General features: G+C 51.1%; 1 protein-coding gene across 15 annotated transcripts in view; it reads right to left on the reverse strand.

Moving 5' to 3' along the window:
* Window positions 1–444: 444 nt before the first annotated feature.
* The window catches only part of NCAM1 (neural cell adhesion molecule 1), an 83,308-nt gene continuing 60,044 nt past the window's right edge, over window positions 445–23,708 (reverse strand). For 3 of the 15 annotated variants that reach the window (XM_039721920.1, XM_039721917.1, XM_039721915.1), the window contains 7 exons: window positions 20,448–20,450; window positions 15,557–15,681; window positions 14,300–14,480; window positions 5,776–5,983; window positions 5,038–5,154; window positions 3,320–4,072; window positions 445–2,344 (listed from right to left, as the gene is read on the reverse strand). In XM_039721920.1, the coding sequence (XP_039577854.1) occupies window positions 2,230–2,344; window positions 3,320–4,072; window positions 5,038–5,154; window positions 5,776–5,983; window positions 14,300–14,480; window positions 15,557–15,681; window positions 20,448–20,450 (1,502 nt within the window). In that variant the 3' untranslated portion in view covers window positions 445–2,229. Of the gene's footprint in view, window positions 2,345–3,319; window positions 4,073–5,037; window positions 5,155–5,775; window positions 5,984–9,807; window positions 11,802–14,299; window positions 14,481–15,556; window positions 15,682–20,447; window positions 20,451–23,511; window positions 23,545–23,708 lie in introns of those variants that run through there. The other 12 variants (XM_039721921.1, XM_039721918.1, XM_039721916.1 and 9 more) reach the window with 7 other exon arrangements.

Here is a 23,708-nt window from a genome sequence, read left to right on the forward strand (position 1 = left end):
TCCTGATAACAAATCCCACTGATCAGCTCCCCCATCCATAATTTAATTTTTAGGGTGCTGCCTCAGCCCTGCCCAGGGATGGCCCTGGCACAGAATTCCTGTCCTGATTCCAGGGCTGGTCCTGCTGGAGCTGGACCTGCAGGAAGGGTCTGGGGTCTGCCCAGCACCCGTGGGGAAAAAAATCTTCGCTTTTGGGTTTTACTTTTAGGGTCAGAGGACATGGTATTTTCTGAAATTGGGATTTTCTGAAACTGGTGTTTACTGAAATTGGGATTTTCTGAAACTGGGATTTTCTGAAATTGTGACTTTCTGAAATTGGTGTTTACTGAAATAGGAATTTTTCTGAAATTGGGATTTACGGAAATTGGTGTTTACTGAAATTGGGATTTACTGAAATTGGTGTTTACTGAAATAGGAATTTACTGAAATTGGTGTTTACTGAAATAGGAATTTACTGAAATTGGTGTTTACTGAAATTGGGATTTTCTGAAACTGAGACTTTCTGCAATTGGTGTTTACTGAAATTGATGTTTACTGAAATAGGAATTTACTGAAATTGGTGTTTACTGAAATTGGGATTTTACTGAAATTGGGATTTTCTGAAATTGCTATTTACCGAAATTGCTATTTTCTGAAATGGATATTTTCTGAAATTGATATTTTCCAAAACTGGAATTTGCTGAAATTGGAATTTACTGAAATCGGAATTTACTGAAATTGGGATTTTTCTGCAACTGGAACTCTCTGCCCCAGTCAGGAGGGATGGATTTGGTCACACACATGAGCCCAGACCAGCCCAAACTGTCCAACCTCCCTTGTGCCCCCCAGAGCTGCGGGAGGGCTCCGTGAAGGAAAGGGGAGAATGTCCTAAAAAAGCAGAGATGATATTTCTCTTAATGCAGTCAGGCCCAGGTCCAGCGAGGGACTTCAAACGAAATTTTAAGCACAGAAGGATTTTCTCCAGCAACTCCCTGACCCCAAGCAGGTTTGGGGATTGCTGGCTAAAGCCCTTGACTGGTGGCAAGTGGTTTGAACACACCCACCCCCCCAAAAAAAACCCCAAACCAAACCCCAGCATCGCTTTTCTTCTTACTCCAGTAAGAAATAATAATAATAATAATAACAATAATAATAATAATAACAATAATTAAGAAAAGAGAAAAGGGGAAACGACTACTGTAAACATCCATGGTTGAAAATGTCTCCCTTTGCAAAGCAAGCATGCTGCTACCCTAGTGTCTACAGGACTGGATTGACTGAAAAACCAAAAAAAAAAAAAGGAAAAAAAAAAGGCAGCTATTTTACACATCCATTTCAACACAACAGAAGTTAAAAAAATATCTGTCAATTGTAAACACTGGAAAGAACCAAAGTTGGCCAAAACAAAAAAAAAAAAAAAAAAATTAAAATGGAACGTAAAATTGGAAAAAAGAAATGTAGAGTCTGAATACTGCAAATTGAAATACATCCCCCAGAGCTGCAATTTTGGCATTCTTCCTAAAAAATAGATAATAATAATAAACCCCAAATAAAGGTCTAACGTGGCGAGCAGGATTCAGTCACAAAGAGCTCGAGACACTTTGCATACTGACCAGATACAAGGTGAACAGAAATTATAACTTATTTATGAGGCTTTACATATTTCAAACTCGACTGAAAAGTATAAAAATAAATTGTGGACTTTGTTCTTTAAGCACCAGCTGTGCCCAGCAGCACAGTGGCTATCTCTGCTATACTAACAAAGGAAACAACAGGGTCTCTTTTCTTTTTTTTTGTCTTTTTTGTGGTTTTTTTTGCATCTAGGACTACTTGATTTTGAGCTTCCCAACCACATTGCAACCAGCACTGCAATGTTTGCTTTTTTGAATATACACAGGGCCAGCTGAGCCCTGATTTGGTGACGGGTTTAACCCTGTTTTTAACATGGTTTACTTTTTAAAAGCAAGTGCACAACGAATAGAACCTTTCTAGAAATCTCAAAGAAAGCAAAAAATGGAAATTAAAATTAAAAAAAAAAAAAGAAAATAAGAGAAAAAAAAGAAAGTAAGAGAAAAAAAAAAAGAAAAAATAGACATTCCCTCCCTCCCCCCATTTATGCATTTTTCTGGTTGGTTGGTTTGTCTTTCTCTTTTAAAAAAAGGCAACAGACACTAGAGGAATGAGATGGGTGTGTGGGTTGTGATTTCAATGCTCGGGTGGAGGTTTCCGCCGTCCCCTCTGCCGTGCTGATCATGCTTTGCTCTCGCCCTCGTTTGTTTGTGTGGCTTCGTTGGGCACCGTCTTCACTTCTGCCGCGGGGCTCTTCCTGTCCTGCGCGGCGCCTTGGTCCTCTGCTGGCATTTTCCTGGGGAGAAGCACCACAAGGACAGCGTTCAGAGGCACGGAAACACAGCTGGGCTGGCTTAGCCAGGGAACACATCCCTCTGGGAGAGCAGAGCCACCATTTCCTGAGCAGGGTAAGGAGAATCGAGCTCAGCTCGCCCACCCTGCTTCCTTTAGGTCCAAATTAACTTTTTTTTGGCTTGCCCTGGCTTGGTTCAGGGCTCAGCTGCAGGAGCAGCAAGGAAACCTCCCCCAGCTGCAGGATTTGGTTTTAGCACCCCAAGTCCTTGACAATTTAGCAGCAATCCCATTTTTTGTGCTCCTGCCAGTCCTGAGATCCCCGGGATGCTGGAGAAAGGGGAACACAGAAGACAGGAATTCTGTCACAGACATTTTCACAAGCCTGAGGGAGGTGACCACCCTCAAGAGGTGACAACTGCCAGCCCAGCCAGGGTCCAACATCTGCAGCACAGCTGGGACCCCCCAGCCCCCAGGGGCTGTTCTCTCTCTCCTGCCCAGCTCAGGGACAACTCCAGAGCTTCCCGTGCTGCCACCCCTGCCCAGGGCACTGCGTGCTGCCCAGCCTGGCCCTGAGTGAGCCCTGAGGCTCCTCTGACCTGCAGGAGATGGGATTTGGGGGCTGTGCTCACTGACCTGCAGAACCTCAGCACTCTGAGAAGAGCTCTTCACACCAACCTGAACTATTTCTGCTCTTCATAATGAAAGAACAACCCAGGGCAGACAAAGCTGCCCAAGAGCCTGAGGAACCACACATTTCTGATCAATCCCCACCTTCCTGTCCCCTGCCTCCCTGGCACAGCCTACCCCTGCTCTCCTCTGGCACCTTCCAAGCCAAGCCCCGCGGGCTCTCAGGTGAGTTAGGTGGCTAAGGAAACAGCGAGATTAGTCAAGAGAACACCCAACAGAGGACACAGCACGAGCACCAGGGCACGAGGGACACAGCACACAACCAACACAAGAGTAAAGGCGGCCGTACTCGGTCTTTGCAGGGGCAGAGCTGTCTGCAGCGGCAGCAGCAGCCTCGGGGGCTTGCCCACCAGCCCCGCTGGCAGCTGGAGGAGAAGCAGTGCCAAGAGCTGCAAAAACATCCTTGGCAAGGTCAATGTCTGGTGGCTTGAAGGTCCCTTCGTCCATTTTAAAGTCCTCATTCTGCGAGGGGTTGGCGGCGCTGCCCGAGGCAGCCTCGCTCTTCACGCTGCTCGGGTTCTTGGGGGTCTCTGCTGGGCTCTTCACCGTGCTGGGCTGCACGGGCTCCTTCTCGGGGCTCTTGGCCACCTCCTGCTTGGCCTCTGAGGGAGCTGCGGGGCTGGTGAGGCTGGCGGGGCTGGGGGCGGCCGCCTTGCTCCCGGCTTTGGCGGCGTCGGCGGCGCTGGGGCTGAGCACGGCCTGCCCCGGCAGGACACCTGAAGATAAATTACCGGCGGCCGGAGCGGAGCTGGGGGTGTCGCTGAGATCGACAAGAGGGGCCACTTTGGGGCTGGAGGAGGGCGGCGGTGACGACGCCGAGGCGGCGGCCGCGCCTTTGGCCGGGGTGGCCTGGCCGGGCCCGGCGGCGTCGGGAGCGGCCGCGGCCGGAGCAGGGGCAAGGCTGGAGGTCAGCGTGGTGCTCTCGCTGGTGGGGCTGTTCTGGGCAGTGGCAAAGGTTTCAGTGATAGTGTCAGAGTTAGTGGTGCCCGTGGTGACAGAAGGCAGCATGTCCTCCACGGTGGCCGCGGTGTCGGCGGGGTGCCTGCGAGGGGGACACGGGGACGAGAGAGAGAGAGAAACAGAGAAAGAGAGAGAAGAGAGAGAGACAATGAAGGCCCGAAACGACAGCAGGGAGAGGGGGCAGAGAGGGAGAGTGAGGACAGCACACACACGTGACATGGAGGGGGACTGAGGAGCAGAGACATGCAGAGGTCAGACGTGCAAAGGGAGCCAGGCTGGGATGGCTGAGGAGCATCAGCAAGAGGAAAAAGCCAAGAGGACGTGACCTGCAGGAATGGTTTGTTCACGTGCACTGTTCGGGCTGAGGCAAATGGATCCTGTCAGCTTGCAGAGACTCTTCTCTCCTCATCTAAAACTCTCCTGTCAGCCTGCTGGTCCTGACCTCTCCAGGCAGCTCTGCCACCCCCCTGAGCCTGCAACCCTGTGCCACCTGCCACCAGCACAACACAGTGCCACAACACAACTCCAGCTTTTCCAGGAGCTGTCACCCCCAAATTCCTGCTCTGACGGGCACAGACCCCCGTGCTCTCCCCTGGATCCAGCCTCTCAGCTGCTGCAGGTCTGTCTGAAGGCCTGCACAGCCCCCCTCAGACCCAGACTCCTTTCTCACACGTGAGTGCACACTCAGGCTCTCAGCTCTCTCTCACAATGCTCAGCCTTGCTGTGACTCCACATCCTGGGGAGGATCTCTCCCCACGGCTTCGGCTCTCACCCAGCACTGCTGGGGCTGGTTTTGCTCTGGATCCTTCGCAGCGACCCTGGATCTCCACATGGGACAGAGCCTTTCAGGAAATGCTGCTTCCTTCCCCCTTCCCTTCCAGTGCTGGCAACAGCAACCACTGAAGCTCGACAGGAGGCACTTCCTCACTGGCACGTGGAGATTTTACCTTTCTTCCTCTCTTCCTGCCCTAACTGGTGTTCCTGAGGGACTGGGGCAGCTGAGGGCAATGCAGTGACCCTGTGCTAGGGCTGCCTAAGGCCACATACTCTGGCTCTGTCAGCGGGGTGGTCTCGTTGGGCTCCGTGTGCTTCCCCCCGTCGTGGTTGGGGGTCCTCTCCTCCTCCGTCCGCACCTCCACGATGGGCTCCTTGGACTCATCCTTCCTGTAACGAGGAACAGCATGGGGAGTGATGGCTGCCCCTGCAGAGACAGCCTGCCACTGGGAGGCACGGCCACGGGCTGAGCGGGAGCGCTCCGGGGTCACTGCTCCTGCTCTGGGGTCACTGATCTCCCTCCAGGGTCACTGCTCCTGCTCCGGGGTCACTGCTCCTGCCTGACTGGGATGTCCAGCACTGGGATGTCCAGCACTGGGATGTCCAGAACTGGGAAATTCAGCACTGGGATGTCCAGAACTGGGGTGACTGGGATGTCCAGCACTGGGATGTCCAGAACTGGGGTGACTGGGATATCCAGCACTGGGATGTCCAGAACTCGGGTGACTGGGATGTCCAGCACTGGGATGTCCAGCACTGGATGTCCAGCTCTGGGATGTCCAGCTCTGGGATGTCCAGCACTGAGGCCAGCTATTTGATATCCACCAAGAGGAATGAGACAAAACCCCAGAGGAACAACCCCAAACCCACCTTCCTGCCACCCCCTCCCCACAGAGCCCAGAGCCCCCCTCCCTGAGGCAGCTCCTTTGCTGCCTGTGGGGCCCAGGGGGGATTTGGGGCACGGAGGGGAGACCTGGGGCACAGAGGGGGGACCTGGGGGGCAGTACTCACGAGAAGGCCGCCTTGCCCTCCTCCATGTCCTTGCCCTTGGCCCCCGGGCCCGACTTGCCGCACATGTTGACAGCGATGCACATGAGCAGCCCACACTTGTTCAGGAAGTAGCAGGTGACATCCACGGCCACCAGCAGCGCCACGAAGACCACCACGAGGATGCCAATGATGGCAGCGGTGCCCAGGCTCGAGGCAGGGCTAGTGCTGGCTTCAGACACCAAGGGAGAGAAGAAGAGAAGGCGTTCGGGTTAAAATTTAGGGTTTCAGGGCTCAGATCTGGCTGCACTAAGTTGCCTTTTTACAAGTCCACCCTCTGTACCAGCCCTGTGCAAGAACCAGTGCTTCACCCTACAGACAATCTGCCTGAAAGGATGGCCCTGATGGGGCTTCTCCCACCCCTGCTGGCAAGCAAAGAGCAGAATCCCTGCTGTGCACACAGGGCAGGGCTCCTGCTTCCCTCCTCCTCCTCCTCCTCAAGAGGAAGGTCCAGAGTGGCCCTGGCCCTGCCCAAGGGGCAGTGGGAGCAAAGCCCAGAGTCAGCAGCAGGGTTTTCCTGGCGGGATACAAATCACTGGGGGCTGCTCAGTGCTGGTGAGCCCTGGGGGGTGACACTGACTTGAAGCCCTCCCCAGAGCTCAGGTGAGCCCCAGCTCTGCAGAAGCTCCTCATGGCCCCCCAGCCTCTCACCACCCCACCCCTGCAGCCCCAAACCCCTGGGATCTTGGCTCTGCAGAGCAGAACTTGGACAGGTGAGAAGACCCTTCCCAGGGCTCCAGCCCGAGCCACAGCCTCTGCCGTGCATTTGTCTGGTTGAAAACAGGAGGCACAGAGGTGTTGTTCCATTCTGTGACCCCGAGATGGATCAAGGAGTGCAGATTCCAGCAGGAGAAGTGCAGAACAGCCACTGTGAGGCACCCGAGTGGCTCTGGGATCACAAGTCCAGCCCCTGGTGAGCAGAACATTGTCCCACAGCCCAGCCCCTGCCAGCAATCTGCATGAAGACACGGATTCACCACCTCTGATGCCTGCAGGGAGTGAGGAGGGCAGGGATTTTGGGTGTGCTCAGGATCCCTGCAGGGATGATTCAACAATTCAGGTGCTCCTGGAGCTGTGCCACACTTCCCATCCACCCCTTTTCGTGGGCAGGAGCTCCTGAGGGTGAGCCAAGGGGATCACGCTTCCCTGGGTGCCCCCAGAGCTGCAATATTCCCTTCTGGAGAATTCCCCTCACACCAGAGTGCTGCTCTGTGCCTCCTCTGCCCCCTCCAGCTTTCCCAGGAGCTGTCACCCCCAAATTCCTGCTCGGACAGGCACAGACCCCTGTGCTGCCCCCAGAGCTCTGAGCAGGCACCAACCCCCTGCCCTGCTCCTCTGCCCCGGGAGGAGGATGGACCCTAACCCTAAGTCCAGCTTTTCCAGGAGCTGTCACCCCCAAATTCCTGCACAGACCCCTCTGCTCCCCCCTGAGCAGGCACCAACCCCTGCCCTGCTCCTCTGCCCCGGGAGGAGGAGGATGGAGCTGGATGAAGCAGGCCAGGCCTGCAGAGGAATGTCCCCGTTCTTGTGCTCTTCTGGGATTTCACACCTCACACAAGGAAACTGGGCCAAGGTAATTGCCTGCAATTTGGGTTTCTAGGCTGGTCAGGCAGCCCTGCAATTTGCAGGAACTTTCCAGCCTTTTCCATTGGCTGTGGTTTCATAAATCCTCACTCGTGGCATGAACTGAGATTCCAAACCTTCCAGGGACTGGCATAAGGAAACATAATACAAAAATCCTCCACCAGCCCGTGGACTCAGGAGGCTCTTGGTGCTGCCTTTCTTTTTCCTTGTAAAGGAATTTTGCTGCTCCTACAAAATGCAGGAATCATAGTGGAGATTATTCTTTTCACAGACTGTCCCATCTGATTAAACTGAATTGATCTCCAAATACTTTCTGGAACCATTCCCTCCATCCTGTAGCTGGATTTATGTTGTATTTAATGAAACTAATGTTTAAACATCCCTGAAGGGTTTGCTGGGGCCTAGAACAACTCTGTGTACAAAAGAAATGTATAAATAAATGGGCTGTGGAGCAGCTGCTCACACTGTGTGTATGAAATAAATGTAATAAATTGATGTTGGACATTTCTGACCTGATCCACATCCAGCCCTTCCATTAATCCCCTTTTGCCATTCTCAGGACATGGAGGAAAAACATTTCCACCGGTTAAATAAGGAAACACAAACCATTAAAGAACTTCTGGAGTCCTTAATTCTAAAGAAGTGAAGAATTTATTAATTACAAATTATGTTTTCCAATGGAAAATGAGCTTCCTGTGAGAGTGGCTTTTCTAATCCCCCTCATTTCACAGTGCACAGGAAAACCACCCAGCATTTTAATTTCTGCACAACACCTGCCCTGCCAGAGAGAGCTCAGCTGTGTCTTCCTAGGGGGGTCTCAGCTACAGAATGTCCAGGCACAGGCAAAGAGACAAAGAGGCTGGAGAGAAGCAGGTGGGACTGCAGGCATGTCAAAGATCCTCCAGGATTTGGCAAAAGGAAGGGACAAACCAAACAAAAATCCACTCTGTGCAGCCACAGCAAAGCCCAGGACAGCTCTTTGTTTCTGTGGGTGCCAACAGCTCCCAGGGGGAAATTCCCTTTGCAGGAGGTTTTTCAGGGCTGTTTTTTCAGGTTTTCCCTCAGACACTGCCCAGCCCACCCTGGGGACAAGGACCCAGCTCTGCCAGGCACAGAAATCCACGTTCCAAACCCCACGAGTGAGCTCACAGCTGGCCTGGGCCAGGAGAGGGGCATTCCCAGAGCTGCCCTGGATTCCTGGGCATTGTGGCCTCAGAGCTCTGCTCCTTCTGCCTCTGCTGTTTCCCTGGGCCTGTCTAAAAATCCTATTTAAATTTCATTTTACTCACATCAAGGGACCCTGAAATGCCACCCCAAGGGCCTGACAGATCTCTGGTACCTGGAGTGTTACAAACCTGCACAAATTAGTGCTAAAAACCCTAAATCCCATCCATCCCTCCCCCTGCCACCTTCCACTGTCCAGGCTGCTCCAAGCCCCATCCAAGCTGGAACACTTCCAGGGATCCTGGCATTTCCATCCCAGCCCCTCCCCACCTTCACAGGGAAGAATTCCTTCCCAAGATCCCACTAACCCTGCCCTCTTGGCAGTTTGAAGCCATTCCTGTCCCTCCATCCCATGGAAATCATAATCCCTCTCCTCTTTTCCTGCCAGATCCTTCAGGTCCTGCAAGGGGCACTTTGTCACCCCAAATCTTCTCCTTTGCAGGCTGAACACAGAATGACATCAAAATCCTCTTTCCTGCCCCAAAATCACCCCCCTGCCCACCCCACCCCAGCAGCTCCAAGAGTCAGGAGAAGCTGGTTTTAAAACCTTTTAGATAAAACCTTCATTTTATCCCCCAGAACCTCGCAGGTGCAGACACCTGCAGCTGCTCCTGGTGGAGCAGCACGTCCCCAAACCTTCCGGCCCATGAAAACAGCCCAACAGTGCTCTGAGGAACAGCTCTGGGAATGTGGAGGGACCTCAGCAAACTGGGAATCCTGCGAGGCTCTGCAGCCCCTCACACACACACAGGAACTGCAGGTGCCCATGCCATGGAAATCCCAGGGTTTGAGCATCTTCTGCTCCCACACCTGAGCCTCTGCCTCCTCTCTGGCTTGTCTAAAAACCCTATTTAAATTTCATTTTACTCATATCAAGGACCCTGAAATGTCACCCCAAGGCCCTACAGATCTCTGGTACCTGGAGTGTTACAAACCTGCACAAATTAGTGCTAAAAACCCAATTCTGCTCCTTATTTTAAGCAGCAGAAAGAAAGAAGCACTTTCTGTCTCCATTCCATGCTGGCTGGGCTCCTGGTTGCTGTGGAGTTTGGGATTTGTTTCAGCCACATGAAGGGTGTCTCAGCTGCTGTTCTCTCTCTGCTCAGAGAATCCTGAACCCGTCCCCAGGGACAGAGCCCCCTCCCCAGGTGCTGCTCTCTCTCCACACCAACCACACAAAGTTCCAGATATCATTTTAATAACTGTGATTTTGGTGAGAAACATCTCAGCCTCAGGCAGGGACCTCCCTGTGGATGGGGGGAAACCCACACAAAGCTGATCCCAGATCTACAACGAGCTCAATTAATCCAGTTAGAGGGCAAATCACACAGTTTTTTAGTACCAGGATTATTCTGCTGCACTTCAGCAAGCTGCAAAGCTCTAACCAAGCGTCTACACTCTACAACACTGGAAATGAGGGGGTCTGTAAAACAAAATAAACCCACAGGCTTTTGTGTGTGGCACCCGGCCCAAGTTTTAAATCCAGACAGGAAAGTTCCCAGCTCATAAAGAACGAGCTCTGAACCAAGAGAGCAGAGCAGAAAAGGCAGAGTCAGACACAGGTGAGGGCAGGATTTTGTCTGTCCCTGTGAGGATTCTGCCAGGAAGATGAACCCCACCCAGCTGAGAGGGCTGGAGACATTCTGGACAGACAGTTCAAGGGAGAGAGCCCTGATTTTAGGAGAGCATCAGAGGGGATGGATTTCATACCCCAATGGATTTCCTGCTGCAATGGATTTCATATCCCAATGGATTTCCTGTTCCAATGGATTTTATATCCCAATGGATTTCCTATCACAATGGATTTCCTGTTCCAAAGGATTTCATATCCCAATGGATTTCCTCTTCCAATGGATTTCCTATCATAATGGATCTCCTGTTTCAATGGATTTTATATCCCAATGTATTTCCTGTTCCATTGGACTTCCTGTTCCAATGGACTTTATATCCCAATGGATTTCCTATCACAATGGATTTCCTGTTCCAAAGGATTTTATATCCCAATGGATTTCCTGTCCCAATGATTTTCCTATCACGAAGAATTCATTGGGGTTGTTGTGTCAGGGTTTTTGTGGTGTTTTTGTTTGTTTGTTGGGGTTTTTTTGTTTGTTTGGGTTTTTATTTTTTGGGGGGTTTTTTTAGCTTTTTTTTCGGGTGGGGACTTCTATTGTTTTGGTTTTTTTTAAGAAGCAATGCAAAAATTTTCATTTTTTGCCAAAAATCTCTTTTATCCAAGGGAATGCCCAGGATTTGACACCAAAGATGGCTCTCCTGCACCAGTTCAGCCCAGAGATGAATCCTGCCACACTCACAGCTAGCCAGGAAGATGCTTAAGGATCAGCAACAACAACTCTGCTGCTCAGCTAACTCCACCCAAGGCAAGATCTCCTGTTGGCACAGCGAGGGAAGGGATCTCTGTGGCAGCACAGTGCAAACCCAGGCGGGTTGGGGAAGCACTGGCACTGCGAGCGCCCGGCTCCAGCAGGAGCAGCCTGCAGCCCAGGCAGGGACAAGGACAAGGAGCAGCAGCAGTGCCCCAGGGGGGTCCCAGCAGGTGTTTATGGTCAGAGCAGCACGGCAGGAAAACCTTCCAGGCACTGGAATCCACGTGCAAAAGCCCCCAGAGACATCTGGGCAATCAGCAGGATGTTCTCTGGCAAATCTTCTCTTTCTTTTTTTACAGTCTGTGGGTTTGTGGATGGGGCCTCCTTTTGCACAAGATCAGCACCAGATGTGCAGAGAGATCAGTAAAAAGCAGGATCTTAAAGGCTTTCAGCATTGCACCTTCCTTTGATGAAAACAGCAAGCAAACAACACAAAAAAAGTCTTTCTTTACATCCATTTAAAAGGGCAAATTCATTACAAGTAACAAAAAAAAAAGTTAAAGAGAAAAAACTTGGCTTAAACCTTTTTTCCTTGTTACAAAATACTGACTCTTTCAAATTAAACATTTTTAAGTGTTCTGTGTTTGTTTTCTTTTTTTTTTTTTTCTCTGAACTGACACGATCCTCTGAAGCAAAGTTATCTCCTTCCACACCTTGGTGGGACCCAGGCCTTCCCAAGCAAATATTGCTTCATTTGACTCTTTTTTTTTGAAAGTTTCTAACAGAGCAAAAGCAGAGTCACTGCAGAAAGAAGCAATGAGACAAAGGAGGACGACGTTGATGGACTTCCCAAGGTCGCTGCAGGTGCCAGACAATGGTTCCCAGGAGGGGGGAATATGGTTGTTTTAAAAACAAATTTGGTGCATGTGGCAAGCGTGGATGTTCCCCGTGAGATCCAAGGTGACCATGGATGACAGACATAGGAAAGGAATTGGGGGAAAAGGGAGAGGGGAGGGAAAGAAAGGAAGAGAGGAAGAAAAAAAGAAAGAAAAAGAGAGAGAGAGAGAGAAAGAGAGAGAAAAATAGATAAAAAAAATTAGGTCATAAATACAGAAAACATAAGAATCAAAGGTTTATTTAATATCGTAAATTAAAATGGCTCAGGGTTCCAGGAGCAGCACATTCACCACAAAAGGGGCAGAAGCTCAGCAAAGCCCAAAGCTGCAGAGCAGGGTCCAAGGCAGGGTGGGTGGGGGTTGCAAGCAAATGAGATTAAAAATGAAGGGACAGAAGGGGCTCAGCGAGAGACAGGGAGATGTGTCTGGAGCCTGAGAGCACAACGTGCCTCCAACAGGGGAAAAAAGGAGAACAAGAAAAGCTTTGGTGCAGCAGAGAATCCACCTGCCTGTCCAAGCCCTGCCCCAAAGCCTGGAGAAAAAATCCACTTTATCCTGAAGGTCTCAGGAATGCTCTGACTTTGCCATTCAGCTGCTTGGGAACCACTCCAAAGCCAGTGTGATGATTGTTGTTATTAGAGTTATTATTGTTATTATTACTGAAAATAACACCCTTATCCTTCCAGCCACTCAGAACTCTGCACAGGTGAGGGGAACAAAGGACTCCACACAATAAATAAATGCACATTTTCCTGCAGGGAGTGCCTGGTTATTGCTGTCAGGCACAGCACAATTCCTCTTACAGCACTGGCTCTGACCCCTGCACGGCTCATTCTGAGACAAAACAAGAAATGCCACGGGAACAGAACAAGGAAAGGAAAGGAAAGGGACACACAGAGCCTCTTCCCTGCTGCAGCTTGGCAATAAAACCCGTGGGGCTGCACTGCAGAGGAAAACCAACCTGGCCCTGAAATATTCTCCTCAGAATTCAGTCTGGGCACCAGGGGACACCTTGGGAGGCCAAAATGACAAAAAACCCAGGAGAGAGAGTGACAGAGGCAGCGATAACCACGGCACTGCACAAGGACACAGCACTTTGTGAGGAGCTCCAGCTCCTGGGGCAACCCTGCACGCCCAAAAACTGCTTTTCCTCCTGCAACATCTGAGTGTCAGCCTCAGATCCCGGCTCCTCCTGGGCTTCACACCAAGCTAAGCAAGGAATAACTGCAGAGAGGGCAGAGAAGTTTCAGCCCTGGTAACAAACTGGCTTTTCCCTGTTTTTCAGAGGGCTCCTGCTCATGTTACATGGATTTAAAGAGCTCAGAGGGGGAGCAAGGGTTAGAGCTGTTGAAAATGAGAACCACAGAGTGAGTTAATGAGTTACTGAGGGTCCTTCCACCCAAAACTACGCCCTGTTCAAGCACCCCCAGGCTCTCCTTTGGTCCATTTCCCTCCTGCTCACTGCCAGTCCCACTTTTCCCACTTTTTCACCCATTTCTGTGCTCAACAAGGTGACCTGCCGGAGCCAAGGGGGCTGAGCTCTTCCCTCCAGCCAGGGAATGGGCTCAGGGGAGCAGGGACTGAATTTTCAGGGAAAGACGATGGAAACTCTCTACTTTCAAGAGAAAACATGAATTAAATCCCTTCCGGAGGGCTGGCAGCACCAACCCTGCCTGTGCAGGGAGGCCCTGACTCAGCAGCCCTGTTTGTAACCACCACAACCTCAATCTACAGCTACTCCAGCCATCCATCCTCAGGTTTTGGTTGCTTTGTGTGGGTTTCCCCCCTGCTTTTTTAAAATGTCCACATGTAGAAAAGAAATCCTCACTGTCCTTCCAACAGATTGCCACAAAGTGCTCAGTTCCAGTTTCCCAGCTGAGAGTTCTGCAGGAATTGTCCTTATCCCTCACTTTATGAGCACACTAATAAGTACAGTCTGTTTTAGCAGCACCCTAAACCTTTGAGTTATTTTCTCCTCATGTCCTCCTCAACACTGAACCGTTGCTGCTTGAAAATCACTGTCATTTGGTAATTTGACCTGAAAAATGTTCTGAGGGATTTTTAACTGCCTTCTCATCCAACTGCCAGCAAACTCCTGATTATTGCCTTTATTCCTCCACAGATGGACTTGGGAAATCTGCCCTGTGAGGAACATAACCCTGCGGAGCTGAAGGGAACAGCAATTCCACTTTCTGCTCTCAGAAAGCTTTTCCTACCCCACACGAGGCGCCAACATTCCCTGGAAACAGCCAGGCAAAGGGAAGGGTTTTGCCACGGGGAGCACTCCCACATACCTGCCACAGGTATGCACGCAGCCACAACCCTCAGCTTCGGATGGGGGACCAACCATGAGAGAATGGGCTGGAAGCAAGCGAGCTCTGGGGGTTACTGGGGCACATTAGGGCAGCTCGGTGGCATTAAGGGGCAGCAGGACCCGGGTGGGGGGCACAGCAGCAGTACCTGGGATCACCGTGGGCTGGGCTGAGGTGCGGAAGGCGTAGTGGGCGGGCTTGGACTTGCCCTGCTGGTTCTCGGCCACCACGTACACCTCGTAGTCGGCGTTCCAGTCCAGGGATTTCAGCATCACGTGGTCGCTGCCCGACGGCAGCCGGATCTCGGGCTTCCACTCCGCGGAGTGCTTCTGCAGGGAGGGCACAGGGCATGGCTGTCACAGTCAAATCTGGGATCCACACAAAACTCACTGCGACAAATGTGTGTTTTATTTCACAGGGCGTGGCTGTCAAAATCAGCACTGGCTCTGGGATCCATACAAAACTCACTGTGAAAAATGCTTATTTTATTTTATTTTATTTTATTTTATAGGACGCGGCTCTCAAAATCAGCACTGACTCTGGGATCCACGCAAAACTCATTGTGAAAAATGAAATTTTATTTTATTTTATTTTATTTTATTGGGCATGGCTGTCAAAATCAGCACTGACTCTGGGATCCACACAAAGCTGATTCTGAAAAATGTGTATTTTACTTTATTTTATTTTATTTTATTTTATTTTATTTTATTTTATTTTATTTTATTTTATTTTATTTGACAGGGCGTGGCTGTCATAATTAGCACTGACCCTGTGATCCACATAAAGGTGATTGTAAAAAATGTGTATTTTATTTGACAGGCCATTGCTGTCACAATCAGCACTGACCCTGTGATCCACAGAAGGCTGATCAGTCGATCTTTGTTAATGTCCCACACTGCAAGGCCCTGTGTGTTCTATTTGCCATCTGTTAGATGGTTCTCTTCCATTCATTGGGCAGGTTTCTTTATCTCTCCCACAGCCAATCCTCCCTCCAGGAGATCTCTGCTGTCCATGGCCACTGAGTGTCCCTGCATGGCTGATCAAATTCCAGCATCCCACTGGGAGAGGCTCCGCCCAGGGGAGGAGCCAAGCCTTCCTACCTGGATACAATCTGAGGTTTGGAACACCAGCACAGCCTTTCCACTGGATTCCCAGAGAAGCAGCTGCCTTTTCCATGGGATCATCAGAGGAAGACTCCACCCTCACTTCCTCCTCTCATTCTGCCCCTAACTAAACTATTTCCAGAAGCCAAAAGCTGCAAGTTCTGCTCCTACAAAAGCGCTCCTTCACATCTCAGCACTTCAAATCTAAACCAGCTGAGTGGCAGAGATTCCTCTCCTCGATCCAGCCCCGCCCAGAGCCCAGGGGGCTCAGAAGCTCACAGCCTGGGCTGTGCCACACTTACAGCTTTGTACTTGATCAGGTAGTGCCTGATCGGGGAGCCACCGTCGTCCTGCTTGATGACGTTCACCTTGATGGAGTTGCCATCCTCTCCTATGTGACCTTCCAGCTTGGGGGCACTGGGTTCCCCTGCAACAACGGGGCAGTCAGGGTTATTGTGGGGAAAAGAAGAAAAAAAAATTAATAACCTCATTATCAAGAAAAAAATGCTCGTAAAAAATCAGAATACTTTATCATCCTCAGCTCAGGGTATGAGCTGACACAGAGGACACCGTGTGTGTGAGGTAAATACTTCCCACACTCAAGTACTTCTTGCATCTGAAACACCAAATTTCCATTTTTGCGTGTGCTGGAATGGAGTCAGAGCAAAGGACATTCCTCTTCCCAAGAAAACCCCAAAGCAATGAGGAATTCCTTGCTGCTTCTGCTGTAAGAACTGCTGCAGAACACCTGGCAAACACCTGGGAGGGCTCTGGGGCTGCTCCTGGAGGATGGATGTACAGAACACCACTGGAAAGGACCTCACACCTCTCAGACAGACCCAGGTCTGCACTCTGATTTTGTTTAGGGGTTTTAGAGTTGCTGGACCACTTAAGGGAGTGTGAAAACACCTGAACAGAACCCAGAGCACACCCCCTCACTCAGCCTGACTGTGCAACTCCAGGGAACGCTGGAGAGAAATTCACAGAAAGCCCTTTGCTCCTCTGCAATAACCATTTCCAGGAGAAAAAGGCCATCATGTCCCAGGCTGCACCCTGCCACCAGCAGAAAATGGAAATGTCCCTTCCTCTGCAGCACACTCTGATTTACATCCCCAGCCCTGCAACCCACAGCCCCCAAACTGCTTTTCCTACCCAGCTCCTCAATTCCTCCCTGCCAGGGAGGATCCCAGTCCCACCCTGCAGCTCTGGTAGAAAAGCCAACCACAGAAGGTCTGAGTGCAGATTTGCACCCCTGGATTTGTGTCCAGCTCCTCGTGGACAGCTCAGGCACTCCTGACTGGCCACAGGCAGGTTCCTCTCCCAACATCCTTCAAAAGTTCACAAGGAATCTGAAGCCCTTTCCCCTCCCTCCTCCCTTTCAAAGCAATATGAGCAGTTTTTTTGTGAAACACCAATGGGAAAACTGCAAGGAACTGTGACTGAAGATGAATTCCGTGCTGTTGCACTGTTCCAGGAAGGGAATCCATCACACTCCAGGCGTGTGGGACACACACATTTGTGTTTAACAACACAGCAGCTCCTCTGACGGATGTAAAGAGGCAACACTCCTTTTTTTCCAGGCTGTTTTGCTTTTCCAAATCCTTTCCTCTGCCTTTATCCCCAGTGCAGGGCTCCCACGCCCCCTGGATGTGGATCCCACCCTGGGACATCTTTCTCAGTGCTGAACATAGAAAGGTGACACAAGTGTGGTTTAAGGCACAGATAAACAGGAAAACTCCATCCTCACCTGGGCACATTGAAAACATCAGTTAAACAATGAGGTTTTTTTCCCTCCATCCCAAAAGACAAACAGCACCACCAAGTCCCTGCTTTTAGCTGTGGAGCTGAGTGGCAGGAGCTGCTCTGCAGAAACTGAGCTGGTTCATCAGAGCAGGACAAGCCTGCTTCTGTCACCCTGTCACCCAGGGCAGCCCTGGCCCTGCTCTGGGTGTGCCCGAGCCCTGCGCGAGCAGCTGGGCTGAATTCTCACAGTGCTGAGGCAGAGGGACAGAGCAAGAGCAGCATCTCCTTGCTCCTTCCCATCTCAGAGATGATCAATAATGAGCACAGGGATCCTCAAGTGCTGAGGGAACACTGCACTTACAGAATCTGACCTTTTCTCTAACACTGCCTGCAGTTTTTTCCCAGTGATTGAGCACTGAGACTAAGAGGAACATCCTTTGCAAAGATGCTTAGTCTTGATTTCAAATGTCAGAGATTCTGCTGCACCTTACACACAGCCATTCCCTTGATTAATTACCTGCTCTGCTGAAATTTTTCTTCCTTTTCCTCACTTTGAATTATCTAATTTCTAGCTCCTGATTCACTCCTTCCTTCCCCAATAGTTTAAATTCATTTCAGCTTTGAGAAACATTTCTTGGCAAAGAGAAGAACACTCCTAAGTGCTGAAAACCAACAGGTGGAGCAGTGCAAGCCCTGGTAAGGCATAGTTTTCTCTCCAGAAATAAGGCTTTATTTCATTTATCTCAAGCAGGTGGATGCAATCCAGACACAGGGCTGTAAAATGAAAACTGGGTTAGTGTGTCAAACAGAGGAGGAAGAGGTTTAGTGGGAAAAGTTTAGTCCAGCAGAACCAGCAACCCTATAATGAGTGAAAATGTGAGTAGCTGCAGAGAGAAGTGGTCAGAGGAGCTCAGAGCAGGACTCATGCTCAGACATGCATGGGGCTGCAAAGCAGAACATCCCAGGGCAGCTCCTGCTCAGCCAGGGCAGAAACCAGCCTGTCCCTCCCAGCCCCTAGAGCAGGGCAATCCTTGAGGGACCCCACGTGCTGCTGCTGGGGAGGGCCAGCAGCTCCACGGAGCCCAGGTTTGCTGTCTGATCACCAAATATCTGATTGAAGTCCTCTCTGGGCAGGAGGATGCAGGACCTGGTGCTCCCAGCGACTGAGGGATTGAGGCTGATGCTCAAACTGGACACTCAGCAGAGGAGACAAGGGCCAGACAGGAGCTCCAGCTGTGAGAGGAGCAGCCTTTGCTGTGCTGGGATCCAGGGCAGCCCAGCCATCCCTCTCCTGGGCTCCACAGGAACCAGGGGGAGCCTGATCAAGGAAATGAGGATTTTTCTCTGGGCTTCCAAAGCCTGAAGGGTTTCCCAAAGCTGCTGGTGGCAGGGGAGCTGAGGGCAGGGCTCGGAGCCATGACATTTCCAATTTATTTCTCACCCAATCCCAGCTAAGCCACCAGCACTCCGCTCATCTGCTGCTGCTGGGAGCAGGAAATGTTTCCTGGTATCCTCTCAATCTTTTGGTTTCTATTCAGGGCTTCCCTGCCCTAACACTGGTCTGCTGGATTGCAGAAATTCTTGTTTTAATTTTGTTTTTCAGAGGGTGCCACGAGCACCAGGAGTGGGTGCCACTTGAGGCGGGGAGAAAAGGGAAAATGAAAAATCACTGAGGTGAAATCCTTGCCCAGCTGGCAGCAAGGCAAGGTCCTGCATCCTCCCTGTGCTCAGAGAGCAAAGCTGGAGAATTGTGCAGCAGAGGAACGAGGAGAGGGCTGATTTCTGCAACCTCTGAGCACCACCAAACCAGGACTGGGAACAGACACCAGGCAGAGCCTCCAGGAGGGCAAAAACACAGAGCAAGAGCAGCTGGGGTCGGGGTGCACACGAGGGGAGCAGAGAGCAGAAATAAACAGCAGCAGAGCATGCAGAAACGAGACAGGCACATCTCCCACCCTGCTGGAAGCCCAGCTCAGGGAGGGGACAGGGACAGGGCTCTGGTGTGCATGCAGCCACGTGGGGACGTTACTGGTGTTAGTTCTGTTCTCCTGGCAAAGCCCAGCCTCAATCCTTGCCTGGGGGTGGTCCCAGCCAAAAAGGTGATTCCAGAAGTCCTGGATTGTACAAAGCCAATTCCTGCCTGGCTCTCACAGCTCCTCCTCCGGCTGGGGCAGCAGCAGAGCAGGAGCTTCCCTCCCTCCCCTGCTGGGACTGGGCTCAGAGTGAAGTGTGGCACTGCTGCAGGGGCTGCTCTGCACCAGCCCAGCCTGGGCTGCAGGCTGCTCCAGCCAGGCACTGCCAGGCTCAGTCTGCTCCTTGGTGTGCTGGGACCAGCAGCTCTGTGAGCTGAGCTGAGCTGAGCTCAAAGCCTTGCCAGGCTCAATCTCTGCTCCTTGCTCTGCTAGGGACCAGCAGCTCTGTGAGCTGAGCTCAGCTCAAAGCCTTGCCAGGCTCAGTCTTTGCTCCTTGGTGTGCTGGGACCAGCAGCTCCTGGGAGCTCAGCTCAGCCTAAAGCCTTGCCAGGCTCAGTCTTTGTTCCTCGCTCTGCTAGGGACCAGCAGCTCCTGTGAGTTGAGCTCAGCCTAAAGCCTTTCCAGGCTCAGTCTCTGCTCCTTGGTGTGCTGGGACCAGCAGCTCGGAGCTGAGCTCAGCCTAAAGCCTTGCCAGGCTCCCAGAGCCTCAGTGGGAGGAAGGAGAGGCTCTGGCAGGAGCCAGATTCTCCCTCTGATGAGATCTGGGTGAGGTCTGGCTCCCACCATGGACTCTGTGTGTGCTGTTTCACAGGATTTATATGCATTTTATACAGGGAGAGGATTTTATAACAGCATTTTATAGAGAGTATTTCATAGCACAGCTCTCATTCCAGCTATGCTTTACTCACAATAAAAAGGGAATTGGAATTATTTCTTAAATCAAATTGTGACATACTCCAAATAACCAGATTTCAGAGAATTCAGGATTTTTTTGGAAGGTTACTAAACAGTGTGGATATGTGCACAATCTCTATGTAAATGTGTATTTTATAGGGTCAAAATGCTGCTAAAGCAAGAGGAGAGAGGGTGCTCCCAGAAGTGAGCCCTCATTTCCCATCAGATTCGAGTCTGTGGTCGGTCCCACAGAGAGGCAAAAGGATTTTGGCCTTTGGTGCTCACTCCAGAGGATTTTTAGCACCTTCCTAGGACAGTTCCTTGCTGGACTCTGAGAATGAAGAAGCAAATGACTGAGCCAGGTGATTTTTTTGTTTCTTTTTCCTGTTTTCCCTCCAAGTCTTTTCCAGCTCAAGGCAGAGGACTGAAGTCGAGTTCTTCCCATGCAGACAGTGAGGAGCAACTCCTCCAAAGAGGCTCGGTGGGATTTTTTAAAATTTTTTTTTTTTTTGGAATTTGGAGATCCCACAGGGGAATCCTCACCCCAAAAATCTAGGCAACCAATCAGAACAAAGTGTTTTACCTTCTGTTCACCAGCGAGGACGACATCATCAGCACCATGCAAGCCACATGACAAATTCACATGATACGCACGCACATGAGTTTGGTTGAAAGGAAAGTGGAGGAGGTCACATGGAAAATACAAAAAAATTAAAAAACTGATGTAAACAATGGGCAAGGGAAAAAAATCAACAACAGAATTACAGAGTAAATAAAAATAGGAGCAAAATTAAATTAGCCAGCATATATCAGAAACACTGGGGGGGGGACAGTAAAACCGCCTGGAAAATAAGAATATTAAACCACAGCAAGCACTGAGTTATGGCCTCGTGTTAGGCACAGCTGCGTCACTGCTTAGTCATACAAGGAACAAAAGGGACAAAAGTCATTGTGCTGTGTGCCAGGATTGCTGGAGGGATCCACAAAACTGCTGGGAAGAAAAAGGCAATATTGTTATTAGGAGGCAGCAGAGGTGAGAGGGTGAAAACCAGCCCAAAACGAGGACAAACCCTGCACCCCACAGCGCCGTGTCCTCCCTCTGCAGCACAAACTGCTCCTGACCAACAACAAAAACTGCTGAGGTGACCAGGACAAGGACACTTTTCTCATCCAGGAGCTGGACGGGGTCGGTGGAGGCAGAGCAGTGACACCGAGGGGCTGGGTGGCTCAGCCAGGACAGGGAATCCATCACCAGCAGGGCCCAGGGAAGGCAGCAGCTGCTGGGAGGGATGGGCAGTGCAGGGACAGTGGCAGGGAATGAGGAAAATGAGGAAAAATCAGCTGCCAGCCCAAGTTCCCCTCCCAGGTCGCTCCAAACTCGCGTTTCTCTCACTCGTGCCTCTGTCTCGTCCTAATGAGGCCACTCCACAGTGCTCTGGTAGTTCCCTGCTAATTTGATGTATAGAGAATTAAACCCTTCATCTTGTGGCTGCTTGTCTCTGACAAGATTAAGGACAGACCATTACTGATGGCACAAAATGTAAAATCCATTTGTTACAGCCAAGCTCTCAATCCATTCTCTTCAAACACAGGCTCGCAGAACTCTGGGCACTGTGCAGGAGGGAGGTTTGGGAGCTGCTGTGAGGTTGCCTGGAAGGAAGATCTGTGTCTTCTGGTCAGGAAAAAACCTCTCCCAAACGGAAGTAAACTCAATATAACCTCAGATTTCAAACCAGGCAAGAGAGGGTCCTGTCCTCAGGAGAGGAGCTTTAGGTAAAGACCAAGGGCAGAGTTAGCAGCATAGAGACAATAAAATGGTTTGGGTTGGAAGGAACCTTAAAGATTATCCAGACCTAGGCAGGGGCACTTTCCAGCAGAGCAGGTTGCTCCAAGCCCCCTCCAACCTGAAAAAAAATCCCTTTTTCAAGTGAGCTCAACCACTGCAAGGCAAAGCAGGTCCCAGAGAGGAGAGAGCTGCAAGAAAAACGTCAAAACTGGCACAGAACTGTTTCCTGGAGCAACCTCAGAGGGTTAAATCCAAGGAGAGACATTCCTAAACCTGCCCCACGGTTTAGGAACAGACATCTCCCACGTGCCCCTGATCCCACCCCCCAAAAACCAGCGCAGCCTCATTGGGTTTCTGTCCCTGCCTCCGTGGTGCCACAGGGCACCTCTCATCCCCTAACTGCTGCTGCTTCCATTCCCTGAAGCCCAGCAGAGGCCAGGGGACAGCACAGATCACTCCCACAGCAGCAATTAAATGATGCAGAGCTAGAGGAGCATCTGCCCCGTGCCACTGCCCTTCCTCTGCTGCTCCACTCCAGCTTTGCACTGGCACAGCCCAGCCCAGCACACCAACGTGGGCAGTGCCTGCACACACGGAGTGCACACCCAAAATAACAGCTCTGCTCCTGCTCAGAGCTCAGCCCCAGGGCAGGGAAAGGGAAACGTTCACCCTCCTCCTCCTCCCCACGCCAACAGAAATGTGGGAAATGTTTATCGTTAATTAATCGGCTCTTAGGAGCTTTTCTGGGTAAAGATTCTCTTTTTAAAGAACAAACTGTTCTGTAAAACATGAAGCCAAGGTTTTCCCTCCAAGGGAAGCTGTCCAGCCCACACAGGAACGGCCAGAAGGGAGTCTCTGCTGCTGGGGAATGAGGATGATGAGCAGAGCCTGCCCTTCGGCCTCTCCAGCCCACCCTCCAAGGCTGGCAGGAATGAAAAGGTCTCTTCAGTGCATCAGGGATCGGGGTTTGGCACTTTGGAAATGAAAATTACTGCACAAGGAACACGCTGCTGGCAGGAAAAGGACATTTAAAGCCACCTGTGAGACCACGAAAGGTGCCAGTCATAAATGCATTCATTATAATTAATTATAAATTCATTTGACTGGCCACGCTCTCCTCTCCCTCCATCCCAACCCCAAGATCATCCCACACTTCATGCCTGGAGCCTTTTCCATCCAGAAAACCATTCCTGCCCCAGCTCAGGTGAACACCCCAGCGACCCCACATGCCACAAACACACTTTTGATTATTGCACGTCACAAGGAGAGCGTTTGGCCTGGCAGAGATCGTTAGTGCTCAAAACACACCCATGCACCAGGGAGCTCAGAGCTTCACCCAGGGGCTTCCTTCTCCCTTCACCACCCAACCAAGGCAGTCTGAATCCCGTTCCCATCTCACACATGGAATTTTCTGGAAGCCTGTGGCCTCTTTTAAGGCAAGCAGGGCCCTGGGACCTCTCCTGCGGGGTATTTTACATCCTCATTTGCATCTTCTAATTTTAATATCAACTCTATCTCCCTGTATTCAAAGCAAACAGAGCAAGGCAGGGCAGCAAGAAAACGATTTCATGCACATCCCTTTTGCAAAGGCAGCTGCAACCCTAAAATGGGGAACACTAAAAGAAAACATCCCTTTTGGAAAGGATGATTCGGGGGGGTTGTTCCTCTTTCCCTCCCTCTCTGTGCTTTTCCTGACCCTGTTATTCCCATTTTTCAACCCGTGCTGGGCAGAACGGGGTTAGAGGGGGCAGCATGCTGGGTGTGGACGTGCTCGCAGGGCACTCTGCTGCCAGCACACCCTCAGCCCTGGCACGGGGGCACCCCGGGCTCCTGCAGCCCCACAGCAGCCCCAGGTACTCACTCGGCGCCGGGGATGCAGCGGCGGCTGGCGTTGCTATGGAAACAGAAGGATGCACAGGGCAGTCAGGGTGGGAACCAGGGAAACAGAGCAGCTTCGAGGAGGAGGGGACTCAGGGGGACAGCCAGGGCTGTGTCACCCAGAAATGCTGCCCTGCTGCAGGGAGGGGGGTCCTGGCAGCCCCAGGGGGGTCCTGGCAG

The sequence above is a fragment of the Passer montanus genome, unplaced genomic scaffold (assembly GCF_014805655.1).
Source record: "Passer montanus isolate IOZ18808 unplaced genomic scaffold, ASM1480565v1 scaffold47, whole genome shotgun sequence".
Lineage (NCBI taxonomy): Eukaryota > Metazoa > Chordata > Aves > Passeriformes > Passeridae > Passer > Passer montanus.